This window comes from Microcaecilia unicolor, chromosome 2 (genome assembly GCF_901765095.1).
Source record: "Microcaecilia unicolor chromosome 2, aMicUni1.1, whole genome shotgun sequence".
In the NCBI taxonomy this organism is placed as follows: Eukaryota; Metazoa; Chordata; class Amphibia; order Gymnophiona; family Siphonopidae; genus Microcaecilia; species Microcaecilia unicolor.
Window position 1 is genome coordinate 302,763,256 of NC_044032.1, and position 24,123 is coordinate 302,787,378.

General features: G+C 42.7%; 1 protein-coding gene across 12 annotated transcripts in view; it reads left to right on the forward strand.

Annotated features, from left to right (window-relative positions):
• The window catches only part of PTPRD (protein tyrosine phosphatase receptor type D), a 1,064,164-nt gene that overhangs the window by 923,229 nt on the left and 116,812 nt on the right, over window positions 1-24,123 (forward strand). For all 12 annotated transcript variants that reach the window (XM_030194293.1, XM_030194296.1, XM_030194294.1 and 9 more), the window contains one exon: window positions 18,701-18,820. In XM_030194293.1, coding sequence (XP_030050153.1) covers window positions 18,701-18,820 — 120 coding nt within the window. The remainder of the gene's footprint in view (window positions 1-18,700; window positions 18,821-24,123) is intronic.

A 24,123-nucleotide genomic window follows, 5' to 3' on the forward strand; every position in this document is an offset into this window, starting at 1 on the left:
ATTTAAGAAACCTTGGCACCCTACTTGAGTAACAAAAAGTTCTCCAAGTGATCTAGAAAAATATAAGAATTACCTCTGCAGGTCACCAGGCATTTAGAAAGGGAATTTTAGAAAAAATGTGCTTCCATAAACAAAAACTCTAGGTCTTAACTGCAAAAAGGCTTTACATCTCAACTGCGTAGACCTGGCAACTTCCAGAAACATACTAATTGTCTGACCATAAAAAGATACATTCTTCTTCAAAAAAATATGGCCTCAAAATCAACATTTTTTTGTTCTTAAAACCTAATGAAATCAGCAAAATAGCCCTTACAGCAATATTCTCATTGGATGACTCAAGGAACTTTGTGAGATCTAAACTGTAAAGGGAGTTTAAAGTATCAATCTCCACTTCAGCATTATTAGATCTCACTCGTCTTGGCAGATAGTAACAACTTTTAACCTCAAGTTCATCATAAGTTAGCTTCAAAATAAAGTACATTGTAAGAAGTTCTTGAGGAGAAAGAAAATGAGTAATCGGAAAATTCAAGAGCCTCAGGTTGCACACCTTGTAGCATTTTCAAATACTTCCATCTTAAGGTGAATAGATAAACTATCTTTATTCACAGCTGCAAGAACAGAGTGACACACCACAACCTGAGAATCCATTTTCTGCAATTTTTGTTCAAGTTGAATAATCCTCTTGTTCAGAAAACTTTATTGCTGTTTCTTCAGTAAATCTACTAAGCCATACTAAGGGCACGCTGGGATTTTTTAATGCTGCTAAACGCTAAGTCGCCTATAAGAACATATGGGTGACTCTAGTGTTTAGAGCACATTAAAAACGCTAGTGCACCTTAGTAAATAGGGCCCTAAATTTGCAGGTTCTTATCAATTCTAGTAAGCAATTCAAATATATCCTTCAAAGAAACCTCCTGCTTATCAGTATTTGAAAAAAATATAATTTAAAGTCAAATAAGTAAATTAAGAGGTCCTTTTACTAAGCTGCAGCAAAAGGTGGCTTGCAGTAATTTGGACTTGTGTTTTTGGCACACTGGACCAGTTTTAACCGCATCTGGGAAAAAAGGCTTTTTTTTTTCAATGGGCCTGCAGTAAAATTGAAACCAGCACGTGCCTATGTATAGCCTGAGCCCTTAACGCAACCCATTGTTCTAGTGGTAAGGGATCACATGCTACACGTGCAGTGACTGGTCGGCACGTGCCAACTGCCAATTAACGCCGGAAACGCCATGTGAGGTAGGAAATAAAAAATTAATTTGTTCTGGTGCCAAATCTGAAATTACCATCAGGGGGACATGCTAGCTTGGCGGTAGTCTCGTTTTGGCACATGCTGCACAAGCATTGAGCCTACCAAGACTTTTTAAAAGGGCCCCTAAATGAGCTGAGGCACCTTTACATGTGAAATTATTCATGGTCCAAATTGGAAGAAACCAGATTGGACCCTCCTGGGAATTCCCGGGTGGGATAATAACTCTGTCTTGTTCAGACACATTCATTGACTCAATAATGCAGGTTTAGAAGGCTGGGTATGACTTCCTGTGTGAAAGGGAAACCTCCAAGGATGAACTGCACAGTGTAGAAACAGTAAGTTGTGAACTCAGAGATTATAAATGGGCATCTATAGGCCCTTTGGTCACAACAGATTTTGCCATATTCTTTCTACCTCCTTTCCATTTCCTATGATCTCCTCAGTTGCTCTGAAGGGGCTCCAAAGGGGTAGAACTTGCCCCTTTGTCATGCCCATTTAGGCCCATGGCCATGTTCTACAGTATGGATGCACTTAAGTAGATGGAAAGGGCCCTCAAACAGGTTTCACCAGAGGGGCGGGCGTCCTCACCAGTACTTGGGGGTTACCATCTCACTCTCCCAGATTTCCTGCCTAAAGACTGATTTTAATGCAGGTGTGCATTGACAATTTAATGTAGAGTTCTACAATTTTTGCAGAGCCAGCATGAAAATCATATTTTATCATTGTAATTTAAATGAGTTACCAGCAGCAGTAATGTATCCTTGTTACCAACTGAAGTAATATAAACCTGAACTGGGGATTCAATCTTAATTCCACCCCCCATTCCCCAACTAAGTGGAGCAAAGGGCCTCTGTACCCAACTGTTATGCTTCGCACCCCTTCATCCCAATGTAACTCGATGTCTTTCCCCCTACCCCCAACCCCATGCATTGTAAAAAGGAATTTCAGTGTCCTCCCCTAACACTCCCTCAAATACAGCTGAAAGGCTTCAAACTCCAGTATCCTTCTCTCTTCTACCCTATGTGATGTTCCATAATTAAAGTTAGGGCCTGCCATACTTCAGTAACTAGCATTGCATTTTTCCTTGCTCAACACATGTAGGATATGGGAATGTGTAAGATCAGATAGTGTCACTTTAGCCATTGGAGTACGCTAGAGCCTCTTTAACTTTATTTGAAGGATTTGGGGGGAGATATGAGAGCACAAATGTTTCTATACTGGGACAGACCGAAGGTCAGTCAAGCCGTTTCCTGTTTCCAACATTCTCTAATCCAGGTTACAAGTACCTGGCAACATCCCAAAATAGTAAAACAGATTTTATGCTGCTTATCCTTTGAATAAGCAGTGGATTTTCCCAAGTCCATCTTAATAATGGCTTATGAACTTTTAGGAAATTATCCAAACCTTTTTTACACACTGCTAAACTAACTGCTTTTACCACATTCTCTGGCACCGAATTCCAGAGTTGAATTACTTGTTGAGTGAAGAAATATTTTCTACGATTTGGTACAGAGAAGGGTGACAAAAATGTTAAAGAGGATTCGACAACTTCCCTATGAGGAAAGGCTAAAGTGTCTAGGGCTCTTCAGCTTGGAGAAGAGATGGCTGAGGGGAGATATGATAAAGGTATATAAAATACTGAGTGGAGTGGAACAGGTAGACGTGAATCTCTTGTTTACTCTTTCCAAAAATACAAAGACTAGGGGGCATGCAAAGAAGCTACTACGTAGTAAATTTAAAACAAATCCTGGTGTGGTAGTTCTGCAGTTTCAGTAATGATGACTGTTCTAATGATGCCGCTTCTAGGATTGTTGTTTGTGTCATGTTACTGTTGCTGTGACAAAGCACACTTATGGATTTTCAATTCTGCTGTTCAGTGTTTTTTGTAAGTAGTGTTGACCATATCTCAAAAAAATCCACTTGCTGGCAAGAAGATTTTTTTTTGTGTATTGGATAAGGTAGTGGTGTCAGGGACTAGCATGATGAGGCCTCATCTGTGCCTTCAGTCAGAGCTCCAGAAGGAGCAGGTCACCTTTATAGATTATCAAGGTGTCAGAAGGAGCTGGTTATGCCTTCTGTCCTGATCAGGGCCAGTTTTTCAAACCCTTGCATGTTCTTCCATTTTTTGTTTCCCTTCTCATACTTTTCAATCGCTTATGGTGTTTCAACTCTGTTTCAAATATACTGGTAGAATTTACCAACAATTTCAGTGGTAAAAATAGCTGAATGCAATGAATATTGGGGGGTTGTAGATCCCAAGAAACCTCAGAGGGATGTCACCCATATATAAATTGCCGGGACTATATTCTTAAACGGCTCAAAACACGGCCGCACGACTTATCCTAGGGAAATCTCACTTTGTTCCTGCTCAGCCGCTCCGTTTTCAACTACACTGGCTCCCTGTCAAGGACCGTATTTCATTTAAAATCTGTTCACTTCCACACAAGATCATCTATGGTGAAGCCCCTGAGTACATGCTTTCTCTAATTGACCTGCCTTCCAGAAATGCCCAGAGCGCTGCAAGGACTTACCTCCAACTACATTACCCCACCTATCGGCATGTAAAATACAAGACTCTTTATGTTTCGTCCTTTCCTTACATCAGCACGCAATCCTGGAATGTCCTGCCACAACAGCTTAAGGAGCTTGCCGATGATCAGCAGTTCAAGAAGTCCTTGAAGACCTTCTTATTTGCCAAGGCTTATCCCCCTGGCTAATCCTCAGTTTACCTCTTCCATTTGTTGACTCCTCACCCCTGTCATTTACCCGTGTCGTCCCGTGTACCTTCCCCTCCTTCCGCATCCTGTTTCTGTGCCTTCTCCATATTGAATTGTATGCTCATGATTTATGTAAGCCACACTGCGCCTGCTTATGTGGGAAAGTGTGGGGTACAAATGCACCAAAATAAATAAATAAATATTCTGCAAATAAAGGGGCTATTTCCTAAGCTGTGTTAAATGTTAACATGACTGTTAATGCACACTAAGAGTTGATGTGGTGTCATACCACATAACAACCACCAATTTCTGCATTAAACACCTAACACAGAAAAAGTCAGGGAATGGGTAGGGGCTGTGCCTTACAGTAAACACAGAGATATTTACTTTAACTATTAACACACAGTTAACACTACTTCAATGTCACTAAACTGTATTGCTTTACTTGTAATGCAGTTAACCCATATGAAAACATTTTTCTCTGCGTTATCTCAATGAGAAACTGCTGGGAATGTGTCCAACAGATAAATTACAGGTTTTACAGATACATGTTCATTTTGGCAAACTGGAAAACATTATTGTAAATAAGTAAAATAAGACCCAAAATACAGGCCATTTTCCAGTATTTCATTCTAAAATTTGTCTACAAGGTACATAAGTAGAAAAGTAACAATGTTCTTAGCACGTGGAGGGGCATAATCGAACGTGAACGCCTATCTCCATGGGCGTCTATGTCCAAAAATGGGTACGTGAAGAGGAGGGACAGACCGTATTTTCGAAAAAAAATGGACATCTTTGTTTTGTTTCGAAAATACGGTTTGTACAGACCAAATGCCATGGGTTTGTTTATTTCTGAGCTTGCTTTTTTTTTTTTTTTGCGATAATGGAAACTAAAACCGGCCAGCTCAAAAACGTCCTAATCCGAGCCATTTGGTCGTGGGAGGGGCCAGGATTCGTAGTACACTGGCCCCCCTGACATGCCAGGACACCAACTGGGCACCCTAGAGGTCAGTGCGGTGGACTTCAGAAACAGCTCCCACATGCATAGCTCCCTTACCACGGGTGCTGAGCCCCCAACCCCCTCCCCCAAAACCCACTACCCACAAATTTACAACACTACCATAGCACTTAGGGGTGAAGGGGGCACCTACATGTGGGTACAGTGGGTTTTGGAGGCCTCCCATTTACCAGCATAAGTGTTACAGGTAGGGGGAGTGGACCTGGGTCCGCCTGCCTGAAGTGCACTGCAGTACCCACTAAAAGTGCTCCAGGCCTCTAGGACTTGTTGCTGCTGTAGAACCTTGGCACACCAGTTGACACCTGAAGACTAATGTCTCCGAAAACGTCCTTTATTCGAATAAGCAAGTTTACTCACAGTTAACTGCAGATCAGAGGTTGTGCCCCACTGGCAAAGAGTCTCCCTGGTACTGAGATTAGCAGTAGGTCAGAGCTGGCAGAATGCTGTGCAATGCCCACTTTCAGTAATGTGGGTAACACATGAAAAGGAGCTAAAACTGGCTTACAAAAATGGCCACTACCTCATGGACTACCGGAAACAAAACAGGGCACACACTGACCCAGTAAGCAGAGGGAAAAGCACCATGGGAGTAGAGCCTACCAACTACCAACATTGTGAGCATTTAACACAAGCTAGTGGAATCACGGAGCCCAATACCCTACACCCACCACAATGCTTTGCTGATGTGACTCTGCAGTGCGCATAACAGAAAAGGTGTCACACTCACCCGAGAGCCACATCAGAACCAGGGAAAGGCTGTCACAGGATAGAACACATTCTGCTGTCATGGAGGTGGGTACGGCATTTGAGGCTGGCAAAAAAAGTTTGTAAAGTGGGTTTTTTTTGGTGGGAGGGGGTTAGTGACCCCTGGGGGAGTCAGGGGAGGTGATCCCCAATTCCCTCCAGTGGTCATCTGGTCAGTTGGGGCACTTTTTTGAGACTTGGACCTGAAAAAAAAAGGGTCCAAATAAAGCGGACCAAATTCTTGTCCAAAACGCCCTTCTTGTTTCGATTATCAGCTAAAGACGCCCATCTCTCCTCGGCCGATAACCACGCCCCAGTCCCGCCTTCACCATGCCTCCGACACGCCCCTGTCCACTTTGTTTGTTCCTGCGATGGAGTGCAGTTGAAGACGACCAAAATCGGCTTTAGATTATACCAATTTGTTCGCCCAAGGGGAGAAAGATGCCCATCTCCCGATTTGGGTCGAAATATGGGCATCTTTCTCTTTCGAAAATAAGCTGGCTAGTCTCTTTGCTGGTGGCATAATTGAGACAGTACACTGAGCATGCATTTGAATATTCAGTTCTGGGCCCGGTGTTTTTTTTTACCCCGCCTCTGTTTCCTCTAAGCTGAGCGGGAGTTTTCCACCTACCATCTTGTCAGTGCAGGGTGCTATTTCACTATCACATTTTCAATAGTGAGGCACAGGCAAATTCTGAAGGACTTCAGAGAACCTGCCTGTTCCTACCAATATTGAAGCTCCATCCCCCCACCCCCGGTAGCAATGTAGGACTCCCACTCACCTTAGAGGGCACAGTGACTCCCACCCCCAGGAATATCTTGTTTAAATCCAATTGTGTACTTTCAGCCACTATGTAAAGAACAATTTTCACGCAAGGAGTCTAGACGGATAACTACTTAGTTACCAACCTAAATCCATGTCATCCCTTAGGATGATTGTGAATCATTGAACATTTGTAGAATTACCAGGAAAACAGATACAGACAGTTTTACACTTCTATAATAATGGCATTCTCAGCACTATAAGTATAATAATTTCTTGTTTGCAACCTGCTGTCATTCTCTTAATTAGAGCTACATTTTGCGCGGGAATTTCTCCTGGGACATTTCTAGTACTTGTTTCTTTTTATTGAGAATATTTCAGGATATAATTGGGTTTGTTAAGCAATGCAGCACTTTTCAAACTTGTGGTTCCAGGCCTCTTTCCCATCCGCACACCCATTCCATCTGTTCTGCAGTAAAGGAGGGAGGAAGCGCAGAAAGTGGCTTTCTCCTACCCACTTAAGTATTCCCGTGTTTCCCAGGAAGTTTGAACTGTGCAGCCTCCGTTGGCCTTCACTGTTCTAAACTATGAAGCTAGAAGTTCTGCGCACATTACAAAATGTGCTTAGCAAGTTGTGTGCCTAAATTCTAATCAGTGCCAATTAGTTATCATTATTGCTTATTAACTGCTGTTATCAGTGCTCATTAGCTTGTTAAGCCAATTAAGTTATGCACAGTGTTACACAATCCACACAAATTTCAGCGCCTAAATCTAAGTGCACTATATAGAGTCCGGGGGTTAGAGGACTGAATATTGATATTAACCAGCTAAGTAGCAGTTGTGCCCAGACTTTGCTCTGGTGCCTAACCTAGCCAGTTTGGTACTGGATAATTAGAGCTAATATCAGTGCCGTAGTGAGGGCGGCTGACACCCGGGGCGGGTCTCTGCTGCGCACCCCCCCCCCCCCCGGGTGCAGCACGGCGCACACCCCCCTCAGCGCACATCCCCCCCCCCACCTCTTTCCTGATATCCTGGTCCCCCTGCCACCTGGGTCCCCCACAGCGCCTCCCAGTGCCTGCACCCTCGCCCACCTAGATCTCCGCAGTGCCCACACCCTCTCCTTTTGCCCAGATCCCCGCACGACCCTGCTGTTATAGGGTTCCCCGATCCCCACAACACCCCCCTCCCTCTTCTGCTCGTTTCCTCGGGTTTTTCATTCTTTCTCAGCAGCGCCGGCTCAGTCCGTGCAGGGGATCAGTCACACCCCTCCCCCGCAGGTTCATGGTCCTAAACCTTGAAGGTTGAACCACACGGCATTACCTGGCTTCCTGATTCATGGGAAAGCGGGGAGCGGGCGGGAGGGCCGATCCTCCCCAACTGCACGTCGCTGGGAGCTGCGTCGGCTCCGCTGGTTCCCTGCTCTCTCTGCCCCGGAACAACCTGTTCCGGGGCAGAGAGAGCAGGGAACCAGCGGAGCCGACACCCCCCCCAGCGGCGGACCGCCCCACTGCCCCCCCCCTTCCTACGCCACTAGCTAATATTCAGCAGCAGTAGCCGGTTGTATGCCATTGAATATCAGCTACGGAGTTAAACCCCTTTGAATTTTGACCCTTTTAGCTGTAACTGTGCAACAAAAATGGATTAAATGTATTCAAACTATGGCCAGAACAGAACTTGAAATCTCCAGTATTTTATGATGGATTATCCTCCACCTAGTCAAGTCCTTTACTTAGGGCCACCCAACCATTACGGAAGACTAGACAGTCACTTTAGGCAGCAAAGACCAGCTACAGTCAAAGCAAAGCAATAGGTCCTGACAGCCACACTAACTCATAGAACCATCAATGCTTATTTTCACCTGCAAAAAGGGTGGGCAATTTTCAAACAGCTCATTTACCTGGGCAAATTACTTTTCTGGAAATTGCCCTTAATATTGTGTATATATGTCCATATATAAAAATAAATCACATAAACTTCACTAAAAGTGTACAGTCAATATATCTTGAATGTGAGGTCCAATATTCACACAGTTATTGTAATTCGGAAGAACAATCTTCGGAAAACATTGGGTGTTCTTTCATCATACACCTCTGTTTTCAATCATGGGCTTAAAAAACCTCCAAAAACTTTAATATAACATTTCAATTGTTATTTTTTTTTTCATTTTGATTAAGAAAATATATTTATTCTGCAAAAGGTCATCTGGATGCTGGGTACCTAACCTGCTGCCTCAGGGGGTTCAGACCTTAGACCAAAGTGTTCAGATCAATGTTTAACTCCTGAGTAGGACGCTTCATCAGAGGGAAGGCTCAGGCTGGCATGAGCAGGGAGAATTTGTAGCTGTTTGCTGCTTGCAAAAAACATATGGATTTTAAGGTACTTGGGGGGGGGGGGTCAGGGAAGTGGAGTTGAGTGACCCCCGACCTCCTGGAGGGAGAGATGCTGTGCTGCTGCTGGGTGGGCCTGAGTCCAAAGTGGGTGGGGCCCGTGTCCCCCTGTGGCTATACCACTGCTTTAGGAGCTTCTTAAATGGCACTTGCTATATGTGCTGTTTTCTGAAATACACCTAGAAGCTGATGATGAGAGGTACTGCTCGTTCAGTGAATTTTTTTTTTTTTCAAAACTGATGCTTCTACTGTGAATGTACCCCCTCTATCTATAATATTAGTGCCTAAATGTAAACACATTGCTACAATTCTAGTGCACAGTACTAGCACTTAACATAGATAATTGTACACTTAGGCATACAAGTGCTATGTGAGTGCTCAGAGCTATTCTATAAGTGACTCATGCAATTTGCTTTGCGCATAAATGCAAGGGGCATTCACAGGGGAGAAGCGTGAGTGGGACAAGGTGGGACCAACATTTACATGCGCAACTTAGAGAATACTGTAAGTTACGTGCTAAAATGCTAAAATTAGGTGTGTGCATTTACACAATGCTGTTGACATGATGTAAGTAAGCGTGACTAACATAGACACTTAGATGCATAACGAAATCTTGGCGCCCAGATGCTGTTACAGAATTTACACTCAGCGCATTGCATCTAGGTGCCTGACTTTTGGCCCAGATATGGAAGTGCCCCCTTAGAAGAATATATCTGTATTTCCCATAGCTCTATACATATTACAGACAGCTCCACATTCAGCAGGCCTTTTTTCAAATAGACTAGAAATTGTGCATGTCCAACTTGGATGGCCCTTTTCTGACCTAGAAGTCCTATGGGAAATGGGGTTTAATGACTCACTGGTATATAACTGTTTTGCCTTTCCCTTATTTTCTTTGACATGCTTCAGAGAGTTTGTTGATTTTTTTAATTTTCTTTTACTGCACTTGTGCCTACAAAAATACATAAACTCTAGTTATTGGACTCACCCCAATTTGAACTAAGAGAGAGCATTACAATTTGGTGCTATCTTATTAGCATACTCATATTCAACAAGCATGCGTTATTTTACTTCAAGTCCCATTTTATGCAAAGGAACTGAATTAAATATTAAGGAGAAAGTTCTATAAAAGAGTGTTTCCCCAAGTCCAGTCCTGGAGTACTCCGTACCAGTCAGGTTTTCAGGATATCCATAATGAATATGCACGAAAGAGATTTACATATAATGGAGGCAGTGTTTGCAAATCAAGTTCGTGCATATTCATTGTGGATATCCTGAAAACTGGCAAGGGGGTATTCCTGGACTGGACTTGGGAAACACTGCTGTAAAAGACACTAAAAGTTAGGTAGCCAAAAATCTAGGCGCTAAGCTAGTATTCTCTCACAGCAAATTTGTTATGGAATACTAGCATAAGTCAGCAATTAAACTTAGACACAACCACTCATGCTTGCTCTATGGCAGGTGTAAATGAGTCCACCTAACTGACAGTATTCAATAAAGCATTTGCTTAAATAGTCGGAATGCCCCATTTGCAGGTACACGCTAAAATACGTAGGCATTGATTTAAAAGAATAGTGCCTAAGTGCACTTAGAATCGTAGATGTAGCGAATATAACAAAATTTGAAATCACTAACTAAACTTAGGTGCTGTTTCTCCAATGTTTTGGTGCTTAATTTCTATTTGAGCACCAAAAGTTAGGTACAGTATTAGAATTTGGGGGTTGGGGGTCTTTTACTAAGCTGCATTAAACTGTTAATGCATGAATTAGGGTGTGTTAACCACCATGGCAGAAGCGTGCTAATAGCTACTGCAGTGGTATGACTGTTTGCATGTACTAAGTCACACGTTAACTACATACTGTGTTAGGGGACTAGGCGTGGCTATATAATGCAGCGAACGCTCGGTACTTAACATGCACTATCATTTGTGCAGTTATGGGCTGACGTTCAGAACTTCTGCGATAAGTCAGTAGTGCAGAAACCACTGCAATAGGACATAAACCTAGCTCATCAATGCTGAAAGGAAATGGTATTCAAATTATATGCATGCTGTAAAAGTGAAAGCAAGGGGGGAATGTGCTTGACGCTTGCGCAGAAGTGTTTCGCAGTCAGCTCAGCTCCTGTGTGCATGCACCTGGCAAACCCAAAAGTGAATCAAAAAATGAGGTCTTCCAAAATAGTGCAGAGAAAATATCAAAATGTTTATTGAAATAGCTGCTCTTCATACAAAAATCACAGTGCACCCAACATTTAAACTTCACTCTTATATATGCTGTGCTAGTAGTTTTCACTGTTTGAAACTCAGCCACTCATAAAAAGCTGCCTTGTAAAAATCAGTCTTGCAAAAATCAAAGCGCCAGTCGTTATCTTTATTTAAACCCAGGCGGCATGTTGAAAATCACTCGGAGATAACCAACGGGACGCTTTTCACTGTTACCACAGCTTTGTGTGTCTTTGTAGTCTGGCCCTATTTTGGATTTGTAGTATGACCTTTTGGTTTGTCTCAGGGGCGTATCTGAACTGCGGCGGTAGGGGGGGCCAGGGCCAGAGTGAGGGGGCACATTATAGCCGCCGCCGCCGCCATTGCCGATCCCCCTCCCCCCAGCCGCTGCCATTGCCAATCTCCCCCCGCCGTTGCTGTCGCCTACCTTCGCTGGCGGGGGACCCCAACCCCCGCCAGCCGAGGTCCGCATCCTCCTGCCGCTGCAGGCTGCCTGTAAAAGAATTCCGTCAGCTGGCGGGGGACGTCAGACTCAGAAGAAACTTTCGGCGCCCCAGGTTTAGTGAAGAAATGAAAGGACCTCGGCTTGGCTGGCGGGGTTTGGGGGTCCCCCGCCAGCTGACGGAATTCTTTTACAGGCAGCCGGCAGCGGCAGGAGGATGCTGACCTCGGCTGGCGGGGGTTGGGGTCCCCCGCCAGCGAAGGTAGGCGACAGCAACGGAGGGGGAGGGTTGGCAGCGGTAGGGGGGTCCAGGGCGAAATCTGCGGGGGCCCAGGCCCCTGAGGCCCCACGCAGATACGCCCCTGGTTTGTCTTACTGTATATTTGTATTTTTTTTTGCTTTTGTTTCCATGCATTAAGTGATATTCATCTTTCATTTTTTTCCATGCTCGTTCAAGTCTCCTTACTTGTGTTTTAATTTTTTCAGTTCTTCGTTTAAACCATAGTATCTAGATGTGTCTTTGTGAGGTTCTTGTTTGTAATCGTGCAATTTTGTATAATATGCTCCTGCATCTGTTGTCCCAGTTTAGGAGGTAGTGTTTGGAGTCTGTTTGTGCTATCCATTCGTTCTTGTAGATCTGTTGCCAGAATGTTACAGGGTCAATCTGGCCTCTCGTGGTGTAGGTTGTGCGTTCTTGCTTGTGGTATGAGCCTTTTTTTTGCCATTGTAGGGATAGGTTTCATTTGTGGTGGTCTGACCATGGTATGTCTGTCCATTTTGTATCTGTTAGTATTAGGTTTAAATCTGAGGATAGTTTGTGTGTGATGAAGTCGAGTGTGTGTCTTTTAATATGGGTTGCTTGCATATTAGGCCAGTAAATCCTTGCATTCACGTTCATTGGTTGTGTTAGGGTCTTCTAGGTGTAGGTTTATGTCCCCTATTATAAATAGATTGGAGTTAGATACACAGGTATTCGATATGAAATCCTCCATGAAGTGTGGTTGGCATTATTGCCAGTTATTTGGTGGTCTATAAAACAAGACAACATTTAGGTGGTCAATCAAGGTAGTACGGTAGATTCTAACTGAGGTGATTTCAAGTTGTGGTGTTATAGACTCGGCTGTTGTTGTTACGGTGAAGTGGGATCTCTAGATTAGTGCAATGCCTCCTCCTCTTTTTCCTTTTCTTGTCCAGTGAGTGATTTTGTAGCCTGGGGGGCATAGATCTAAGATTATGGGGTCCTTATGATTGTGGATCCAGGTTTCGCTGATAAATAGTAGATCGAGGTTGGCTGCAGGAGTCTGAGAACTTCCACGCTGGTTGGATGCAGGGATCTCAGCGGGACAGTCTCGGTGTGGTGAGAGGATGTATTTTGCAGGGCTCTGGTTTCGTGCAGGGTGGGTGTGGGCCTTTCAGTCAGAAGGCTTCGCAGCCGCCGCGACTGATGTGGACTCAACAGTGATCGGGCCGCAGGGTCGGGCTGGTAAATGGGCCGCTGTCGGGCTTCACCCCTAGGCGGCCACTCGGCGTGCAGTGCCCTTCTCTCCCGCCGCTCCACTTAGTCCTGGCGAGTGATCAGCTGCACGGCGATTCCTCGTCTCTGAACGTGCGCGGGGAGCGTCCTCCCGCCTCTGATGCCAGTCCGGAGGAGGCGCCGTCCTCTGGAGCTGCAATATGTTAAGCCATATGGTAGAACATCTTTAGCATCATATCGGTGTTAGTTGAATGTTCTAGAGCATTCTTATTAGGTGCTAAATATGTATATTTTTGATACTGTTTCATGGTAGTTCTATTATTAGGTTTCAATGTACTGTTTTCAAGTTTACCTCATTTATTGTATTTGTATTTATTCTTGGTTATTTTACTATTGTTATGCTGTTAACAGAATTGTAAGTTTTGTATCAAACCTGCTGTACACCGCCTTGAGTGAATCTCTTCATAAAGGCGATTAATAAATCTCGATTAATAAATAAATAAATAAAATGTGCCTGTTTTGGCTACAGTTTTTCCAAGTATCTTCTGCCCCCTGTGATTTGTAAAGAAACTGTCATTATTAACTCTGGGAAGCCTCAGTAAGGAGGAGACAGCACTGCATTCCCTTCCTGGATTTCTTTTGTTTAGGATTCCCCCCCCCCCCCCTCTTTTTTTCTTGTCACCAAGGGGTGCAATTCATTGGAATTTCATTTTGAAATCTCCTTGCCTTCCTCCTGTTTATCCTTGGGTAATTTGCATTTGCAGTGAACTGGTTCCATTGCAGTTTTTAAAAGGGAAACCCTCTGGAGATCCTCTCTTTTAAAATCTGCTTTCAGGTCTGTAGTTGTCACATATCTGCAGACCTGCAGCTTAGCAAGAAGGCTGGAAATTGTCCTTTCTCTGTACACATATTTTCTTGTTGCCATTCTTTTTAAACTGTGCAGAAATGCGATGGCATTTGAAATAGTTGACACTAAGCATCCTGGAATTGTTTCCCTTGTTGCTTCTTTGTTTTCTTTATATCTCTGAGTGAACAATAAAACATCAGGGCATGCTAGGAAGGTTAATTCCTTGACAAAATCAAGGAGTGCTTTATGGAGCAGCTGGTACAGGAGCCCAAAAGAAAAGGAAAAAATTCTAGACCTAGTCCTTAGTGGAGCACATGATCTGGGGCAGGAGGTAATGGTGCTGGGGCCACTTGATAACAGTGATCATAATATCATTAGTTTTGATATTTTCTTTGGAGTAAATACACACAGGAAATCCAGTACATTAGCATTTAACTTTCAAAAAGGAGACCATGATAAAATGAGAAGAACAGTGAAAAAAAAACTTAGAGGAGCAGCTACAAAGGTCAAAAATTTACATCAGGCGTAGATGCTGTTCAAAAATACTATCCTGGAAGCCCAGTCAAAATATATTCTATGTATTATAAAAGGAGGAAGGAAGACCAAATGTCAACCGGCATGGTTAAAAAGTGAGGTGGAGGAAGCTATTAGAGCTAAATGAAAATCCTTCAGAAAATGTAAGGATCTAACTGAAAATAATAAGGAATGGCAATTCAAATGCAGAGCACTGATAAGGAAGGCAAAGAGGGATTTTGAAAAACAGATTGTGTTTGAAGCAAAAACACATAATAAACATTTTTTTAGGTATATTAAGAGCAAGAAGCTGGCAACAGAATCGGTTGGACCGCTAGATGACCGGGGGGTAAAAGGGGCACTCAGGGAAGACAAAGCTATAGCAAAGAGATTAAATTAATTCTTTGCTTCGGTCTTCACCGAGGAAGATTTGGGAGAGATATCGACGCCAGAAATGGTATTCAAAACTGACGAGTCTGAGAAACTGAATGACATTTCTATAAGCCTGGAGGATGTAATGGCACACTTTGACAAATTGACGAGTAGCAAATCTGGACTGGATGGTATTCATCCCAGAGGACTAATAGAAATGAAAAATGAATTTGTGGAACTATTGTTAGTAATATTTAATTTATCTTTAAAATCAGTCATGGTACTGGAAGATTGAAGGGTGGCCAATGTAACGCCAATTTTTTAAAAAGGTTCCAGAGGAGATCCGGGAAATTATAGACCAGTGAGCCTGACGCAAAATGGTAGAGACTATTATAAAGAACAAAATTACAGAGCATATTTAAAAGCATGGATTAATGAGACAAAGCCAACATAGATTTAGTGAAGGGAACTCTTGCCTCACCAATCTATTACATGTTTTGAAGGGGTGAACAAACATGTAAATAAAGGTGAGCCAGTCGATATTGTGTATCTGGATTTTCAAAAGGCGTTTGACAAAGTACCTCTAAAAGACTCCAGAGGAAATTAAAGAGTCATGGGCTAGGCGGTAGTGTGGATTAAAAACGGGTTAAAATATAGAAAACAGAAAGTAGGGTTAAATGGTCAGTATTGTCAACGGAGAAGGGTAGATAATAGGGTTCCCCAGGGGTCTGTGCTGGGATCACTTCTTTTTAACACATTTATAAATGATCTAGAGATGGGAGTAACTAGTGAGGTAATTAAATTTGCTGATGACACAAAGTTATTCAAAGTTGTTAAATCGCAAGAGAATTGAGAAAAATTACAAGAGGACCTTACGAGACTGGGATACTAGTCATCTAAATGGCAGATGACATTTAATGTGAGGAAGTGCAAAGTGATGCATGTGGGAAAGATGAACCTGAATTATAGTTATGTAATGCAAGGTTCCACATTAGGAGTCACTGACTAGGAAAGGGATCTAGGCATCATTGTTGATGATACGTTGAAACCCTCTGCTCAGTGTGCAGTGGCGGCGGCTAAGAAAGCAATTAGAATATTAGGTATTATTAGGAAAGGAATGGAAAACAAAAATGAGGACGTTATAATGGTTTTGTATTGCTCCATGGTGTGACCACACCTCAAATATTGTGTTCAATTCTGATCACCGCATCTCAAAAAAGATATAGTGGAATTAGAAAAGTTGCAGAGAAGGGCAACGAAAATGATAAAGGGGATGGGACAACTTCCCTATGAGGAAAGGCTAAAGCGTTTGGGCACTTCAGCTTGGAGAAAAGATAGCTGAGGGGAGATATGATAGCAGTCTATAAAATAATGAGTGGAGTGGAACGGGTAGATGTGAATTGTTTGTTTACTCTACCACATTCTTTGGTAATGAATTCTAGAGCTTAATTACATGTTGAGTGAAGAAATATTTTCTCTGATTTGTTTTAAATTTACTAGTTTGTAGTTTAATTGTGTGCCCCCTAGTCCTAGTATTTATGGATAAAGGTGGTTAGCTTAGCAGGGTTTAAAAAAGGTTCGGATCGCTTCCTAAAGGAAAAGTCTATAGACCATTATTAAAATGGACTTGGGGACAATCCACTGCTTATTTCTAGGATAAGCAGTATAAAATGTATTGTACTCTTTTGGGATCTTGCCAGGTACTTTTAACCTGTTTTGGCCACTGCTGGTAATAGAATGCTGGGCTTGATGGACCTTTCGTCTGTCCCAGTATGGCAATACTTATTATCTAAAGCAATGTTCCCAAACCTGTCCTTGGGGCTTCCCATCCAGCCCTGTTCTCATTCATATTCATTGTGGGTATCATGAAAACCTGACTTGCTGGGGAGTCCCCAGAACAGGTTTGGGATCCACTTATCTAAAGGGTTATTTCTTCTCTCAAGCAGAAGAGACATACCAAAAGTCTTTATTTTCATTAGTCTTGTAGAACATGCACCCTAAGTGAAGTGCATCTCCAATTCTTCAGCTGCAAATAGCATGGATGATTTTCAATGAGTGTCTAAGGGTCCGGCAGTTACAGAGCAGTATTTGCACAGTCTCTGCAGTAGCAGTTGGGGCATTCCCAGAATATATCTAGCGCAGTCACGGCTGAGAACCTTTACTGTACGTTAACAGCAATGACATATCACATGGTTGCACTTAAATTAGTGGCCATGAACCATTAGAGCAGCAGTGTGCTAACAGTGCGCACTAGTTCACTTGATGAGCATTTACAGCACTTTATTAAAAGGGCCCCTATGTTTTCTTAAGTAGCTCAGACCTATTTTACTGTTTTCACCTGAGTCAAGTCAAGATGTTGTTTATTTTAGTTACACTGGTTGTCTGCTATTCAGAATCTTTATGGTATGGAACGTGATTCTTGACAATATTGGGGAAAAAAGTATGTCAGGCCAGCCCACCTCTTCATGTGCATAGGCTGTGTGCCCACATTTTTCTTGAAAATAAATGTGTTTTGCTTTAAATTAAATATAGTCATTAAGGATGAAAATTATCAACATGGGCTACTTTGAAGAAGGGTTATTTTACTGTTAACTCCAGTTTTCAGAAACTAGGTCTCATTGCATAAAATGTCAGTGGAACTTATCAAAGCAGGACTGGCTCTAGGGCCAGTCACTTATTTTCAGTGGTATTATCTAACTGATGCCACTGAAAATGTTTGCTTACCATCCTGGAACTATCCAAATAGCACTGAGGTGGTCTGTGAGAAGGAACCAAGATAGAGCTGAAAGTTATTCAGTATTCAACACCAGTATCTGGATTACTATCTGGATAAACTGGGATAGCAAAATAGTTACCCTAAGTTGTTTGGATAGTTATACAAGTATTAGCACCAAAACTTTGGCAGCCATTATCCCCCGGATTCTATATAGCATGCCTAGAGATCGCCAAAATCCAAGCATATTCTATAACAACACACTAACCTGCTTGGCTTAATAAGCTAATCATCGTTGATAACAGCTCTTAGCAAGTAATAATGAGCACTAATTGGCAATAATTAGAATTTATGCGCACAAATCGCTAAGCGCATTCTATAACACAGTGCGCCTAACTTCTAATGCACACAGGCAAACAAGGGGTGTGGATATAGGCAGTGAAATGGGCATTACATGGGTATTCTGAAATTTACGCGCGTAGTTATAGAATATGGCCCAGTGCGCCTAAATCTACATGCCGGGATTTACGCCATGTTTTCATTGGTATAAATGGAAGCACGTAGTTTTAGGCTTTGAGATATCAACTGTTTTCTATATACAGCGCCTAAATCTAGGCATTGACTTCTGAGCCGATATTTTAGGCACCATATATAGAATCTCCCTCTATATAACTGAATTTCATAGCTGGTATCTTTGTACAGTTCAGTACTGAATATCTTTAAATACACAAGCCATGTTTTAAAGCAATGCTGCCCTTAATATTTAAAAAAAAAATTGGGGGGGGGGGGTAATGTGTGCCCATTTTCATTGCATTCAGATTGAAAAGGAAATTGTTTTATCTATTTCTTTGAAGCATGTACAATTTTTAGATAATGTTCTAGAATTGTTTTCACGAAGTTGAAATGTTTTGTTTTTTATACGTGTGTGTATAGATATATATATATATAGAGAGAGAGACACACACACACACAGACATATAAAAACCTTTATTGCGGTTGCCAAATTCAGTAGCATTGTGCATAAACTGGAATCCATTTTTCTTATCAGACTAAGAAGAATATTTTTTTTGTGAATTGGTGAATTAGAAAATTAAATGGGTATTCAGGCTTTGAAAGGTATAGTTGTGATCTTATGAAAAATTAAAATGTCAGAAAATGATTTCTAAAAGCCTAATGGGTTTTTGTTTGTTAAGCTCTGGAATGCTGACAATTCAGTGAATGTTTGGAATATTTGTTACAGGTAAAATGTGATCAGTATTGGCCCAGCAGAGGAACTGAAACCTACGGGCTGATCCAAGTTACACTTCTGGACACCGTTGAGCTGGCAACGTATTGTGTTCGGACTTTTGCACTATATAAGGTACTAGTTTTTAAAATGTGTTTTCATTCAGAGTTTGCAGTTGCTGTATGTGTCATAAGGAAAACCGAAATCTTAACAGGCTATCATGCGCATTTTCAAAAGAGAAGGGCGCCCATCTTTCGACTCAAATCGGAAGATGGGCGTTCTTTTCACAGGGTCGTCCAAATCGGTATAATCGAAAGCCGATTTTGGATGTCCCCAACTGCTTTCCGTCGCAGGAATGGCCAAAGTTCAAGGGGGTGTGGTGGAGCTGTAGTGACGGTAGGACTTGGGCGTTCCTAACACATTGGATGTCCTCGACCCATAATGGAAAAAAAAGGGCGTCCCTAACGAGCACTTGGACGACTTTACCTGGTCCTGTTTTTCTTACGACCAAGGCACAAAAAGGTGGCCAAAATGACCAAATGACCACCAGAGAGAATCGGGGGTGACCTCCTCTTACTCCCCCAGTGGTCACTAACCACTACTACTACTACTACTTAACATTTCTAAAGCGCTACTAGGGTTACGCAGCGCTGTACAATTTAACATAAAAGGTCAGTCCCTGCTCAAAGAGCTTACAATCTAAAGGACAAGTGAATAGTCAGTTCGATAAGGGCAGTCAAATTGGGGCAGTCTGGATATCCTGAAGGTAAGAGTTAGGTGCCGAAGGCAGCATTGAAGAGGTGGGCTTTAAGCAAAGACTTGAAGATGGGCAGGGAGGGGGCTTGACGTAAGGGCTCAGGAAGGTTGTTCCAGGCATAGGGTGAGGCGAGGCAGAATGGGTGGAGCCTGGAGTTGGCAGTGGTGGAGAAGGGTACTGAGAGGAGGGATTTGTCCTGTGAACGGAGGTTTCGGGTGGGAACATAAAGGAAGATGAGGGTAGAGAGGTAGTGAGGGGCAGCAGACTGAGTACATTTGTAGGTAACCCCCTCCCACCCTCAAAAAATATCTTTCAAAATATTTTTTGCCAGCCTCAGATGTCATACTCAGGTCCATGACAGCGGTATGCAGGTCCCTGGAGCAGTTTTAGTGGGTGCAGTGCACTTCAGGCAGGCGGACCCAGGCCCATCCCCCTCCCTACCTGTTACGTTTGTGGAGGAAATAGCGAGCCCTCCAAAACCCACTACAAACCCACTGTACCCACATATAGGTGCCCTTCACCCGTAAGGGCTATGGTAGTGGTGTACAGTTGTGGGTAGTGGGTTTTAGGGGGGGTTGGGCGCTCAGCACACAAGGTAAGGGAGCTATGTACCTGGGAGCAATTTCTGAAGTCCACTGCAGTACCCCCTAGGGTGCCCGGTTGGTGTCCTGGCATGTCAGGGGGACCAGTGCACTAGAAATGCTGGCTCCTCCCAGGACCAAAGGGCTTGCAATTGATCGTTTCTGAGATGGACATCCTTGGTTTCCATTATCACCGAAAATCAGAAATGACCAAGTCTAGGGACGACCATCTCTAGGGATGACCTAAATTTCCAGATTTGGGGGTCCCCGACCGTATTATCGAAACGAAAGATGGATGTCCATCTTGTTTCGATAATATGGGTTTCCCCACCCCTCCATCGGGATGTTTTGCAAGGATGTCCTCAACAAAACTTGGGCGTCCCTTTCGATTATGCCCCTCTATGCTATCTTTTATTAGGCCAATAAAGCACTTATTGGTAGACAGAATGATCTGGAGTGAAGTATTGTTATGTTCTTTCTTTAATTGTTCTTATATATATTTTTTATTTATATTTTTATATTTATAGGGGGAAGTCTCATATATAGTCACTGAGTAATCTCTTTTTGCTCACTCAATGGTGAGAACCCTTTTGTGACAACTTGTAATCATTGACAAGACCCCCTTCCTACCTTCAAATGATCACAATCTTAATTGTAATAATTTTCCTTTTTTTTCTATAAGCTTCTTCTTTTTTTAGTTTTTATCATGTCTTTTCAAAATTCAAGATTATCAGCTTCTGTTGATGGCAGTTCCTACTGCCTTTCTTGCTATATAACTACTCACATAACAGTGCAAATACTGGCAGTGGTTACTTATCTGGACTCTTCCGGTGTATGTAGATATCTTCACACCATATTATAGAGTCTTAACTTCCCGAATGCAAGGTGCACCAGTTCTAAGCAGCTGTTCTAAACCTATTTTATAAAGACAAGTATCTTTATAAAATGCTAGCAGAAGTGGACAAAAATGCACCTTCTCACACCAGTGCCTAGCTGTTAACAAGGACATGGGTAAATTATATTATTTTATAATTTATTAACATAATTTTTCTCTCTGTCCAAACTCTACCTTGTGCACACTAACTGTCAAAGTATCCACCATCCCACAAAGTGTGTACATTGACGCCAGTTGCAAGTTTATAAGAGGTAATTTACATACATAAAGTTATGACATAATGGGGATTATTGTTGAAGCATACAGCTATCTCAAAATACCAAAATGGACGTCCATGTGCTTGAAACATCCAAATCCTGATTTTGCAAAGGCAGAAAAGGGACATCCAAACTGCAGTACGTCCAGATAGCAAGGGGGCAGGTTTGGGTGGGACTAGGGAGGATCCAAAATCAGAACATCCAACAATGATAACAAAACGGGAAGAAATGTCCAGGTCTAAAAAAGAAAGACTTCCTAAGTTAGACCTGTTTCAGTCACGTCCAGGCAGGGGCGTATCTGCTTGGGGCCATGGGGGCCTGGAACCCCGCAGATTTTGCCCTGGACCCCCCTGCCGATGTCACCTGCCTTTGCTGGCGGGGGACCCCAACCCCCGCCAGCCAAGGTCCGCTTCCTCCTGCCACTGCCTTTAAAAATATTCCTTCGGCTGGCGGGGGATCCCAACCCCCGCCAGCCGAGCCGAGGTCTTTTAAAGTTCTTTTTGTCCTCCGGAGTCCGTGCTGTTCAAAGCTTCTCCTTTCGGAGTCTGACGTCGCTGCACGAACGTGCAGCAACGTCAGACTCCGAAAGGAGCAGCTTTGAACAGCACGGACTCCGGAGGACGAAAAATAACTTTAAAAGACCTCGGCTGGCGGGGTTGGGGGGGTTGGGATCCCCCGCCAGCTGAAGGAATATTTTTAAAGGCAGCAGCAGGAGGAAGCGGACCTCGGCTGGTGGGGGTTGGGGTCCCCCACCAGCAAAGGTAGGTGACGGCGGCGGGGGGGGGGGCTATAATGTGCCCCCTCACTTTGGCCTTGGCCCCCCTACTGCCGCATTTCAGATACGCCTCTGCGTCCAGGGTACAGAAAGATGCTCTGATTGAGCAGCTGACCATTGGAGGGATTAAGGCATGACATCTCCTTAATCCCCCAGTGGTTGCTCTCCCTCTCCCTTGAAAATGAAACTGAAAGGGGATATCAGGCTGTATGACATCCTCAGGTATTATAGGCATCTTAGCAAAGCAGGAAGCAAGTCTGAGGAGTAACTTAGTGATTAGTGTAGTGGTGTGTTAACTAAGGGACCCAAGTTCAAATCCCACTTTAACTCTCATTGTGTTTTTTTTTTATTGTGAGCCCTCCAGAAACACTGAATCTAAATATATGAGCCACCTGCAAGATGTACATTCAGATACAGTATATATTTTTTCTGTTCCTGGAGGGCTCACAAAGAGTTAAAATGGGATTTGAACCTAGGTCCCTTGGTTTAGTCTACTACACGAACCACTAAGCTGCCCCTCTGCTCTGCATCCTATTCTGGCTTAGACATCCTTTGAAAATGACCCTCCACATGCATTAATAACCACCCGGTTAGGTTGTTACTTTGTGCTTTAAAATTCCTGCCCTGTTATAAAATCAGTCCTTTAGTATGCAGTAAGAATGGACTTCTACAATCTGTGTCCCACAAATGGCAAAAGACAAGTGTAGATTAGGGAACTAGACCCAGTGCCGGACAAACTTCTACAGTCTGTGTCCCGTAAATTGCAAAAGACAGGTGTGGATTAGAGAACTGTGACCAGTGAAGGACAGACTTCTACAGTCTATGTCCCGCAATCGACAAAAGACAGATGAAGTCTGTGTATTGTTTATCATTTTACTATCATATTCTACAAGTGAGGGTGCTGTGTATCTCAATGGGGAGGGGAAAACATCTTAATGTTGAGATTAGTAAATTAAATACTGTCAGCAATACTTTTGATTATAAAATATTGTCCCAAGACTGCATCATATTTAACTGCCTATATGTGGTTGGCATGATGGCAAATTGCCAACCAGTGCTTAAGCATAAATGACTTTAACATGCACTGAGTGGCAGATACAGCTTTGCTTTGTTGGGCAGACTGGATGGACCATGCAGCTGTTTATCTGCTGTCATTTACTGGGTGTTAACTGTATGTCTATGTGGTAATGTATGGGGACATTCTGGGAATGCCCCCAACAGTTAGCACACAGGCTTTGCTCTTTCTTACCACACATTCATTTTTGCATTTAATGTGTATTAAGAAAGAAATTTTAGCACACTTTAGGAAACAGGCCCCTGAGGGCCTTAGTCTATAAAGGTTATGCTCCTAAATTTACACTCCTAAATTTATGAGCATAATTTATGCTCATATATTTACACCTCCTGGTTTGGAGGGCTTTTTTGATCTCTCCTTAACAATGCTTGTTATGGATATTTCTGAGATTGGATGAGGTATACCTCATGTTCAGATTTACAAGTGAATATTCCACGTTCTTTTGTGGGTTTGCGGCATGCTGTGGGGTTGATAATTTTTGTGCATGTACGTTTGCTGGTCTTTCATTTCTTCTTACTGTGTAGAGCATTTCTTGGTTCTGTGGTTCAGCTAGACGACAGTTAGAAGAAGGTTGCAGAAATTTGGAAGATTTTGTAGGCTGTGAATAAAAGGTTCTGTGAATGTTTGCTTTTCATTGTTTCATTTGTGTAAACTAAGGTTCTTTAAATATTGTGTTCAAGTGATTAAATTATGGGGTCCTAAGCAGTTTATGAGATCCCTTTTACGTGCATGTATAGGCATGTAAGTGTGAAAAATCCTGGATAAAATTATCTTCCTGTATTTTAAATGGCCATCTGTGAAAAATTCAAAGTATATGGGTACATATTATCTTGGTTCTCTTAGTGACAGTAAGAAGTAAAATGATTCTCATTATCTCACACTGTTTTCTGCGTAGTCTGATAGCATATTTTTTCTTCTTGCAGATGTTTTATCTTTGTGGATGATAGTAGACCCGATCTTCATGTATACCTTAGCCAATATAGTATTTAGACTAATTTGCATAATCTGGCCTAAGATTATGCAAATATATTTCATACATATTCAGTATGGAAAGCCTGTAAAACCAGACCAGCAGAGTTGAGAACCAGATTTAAAACC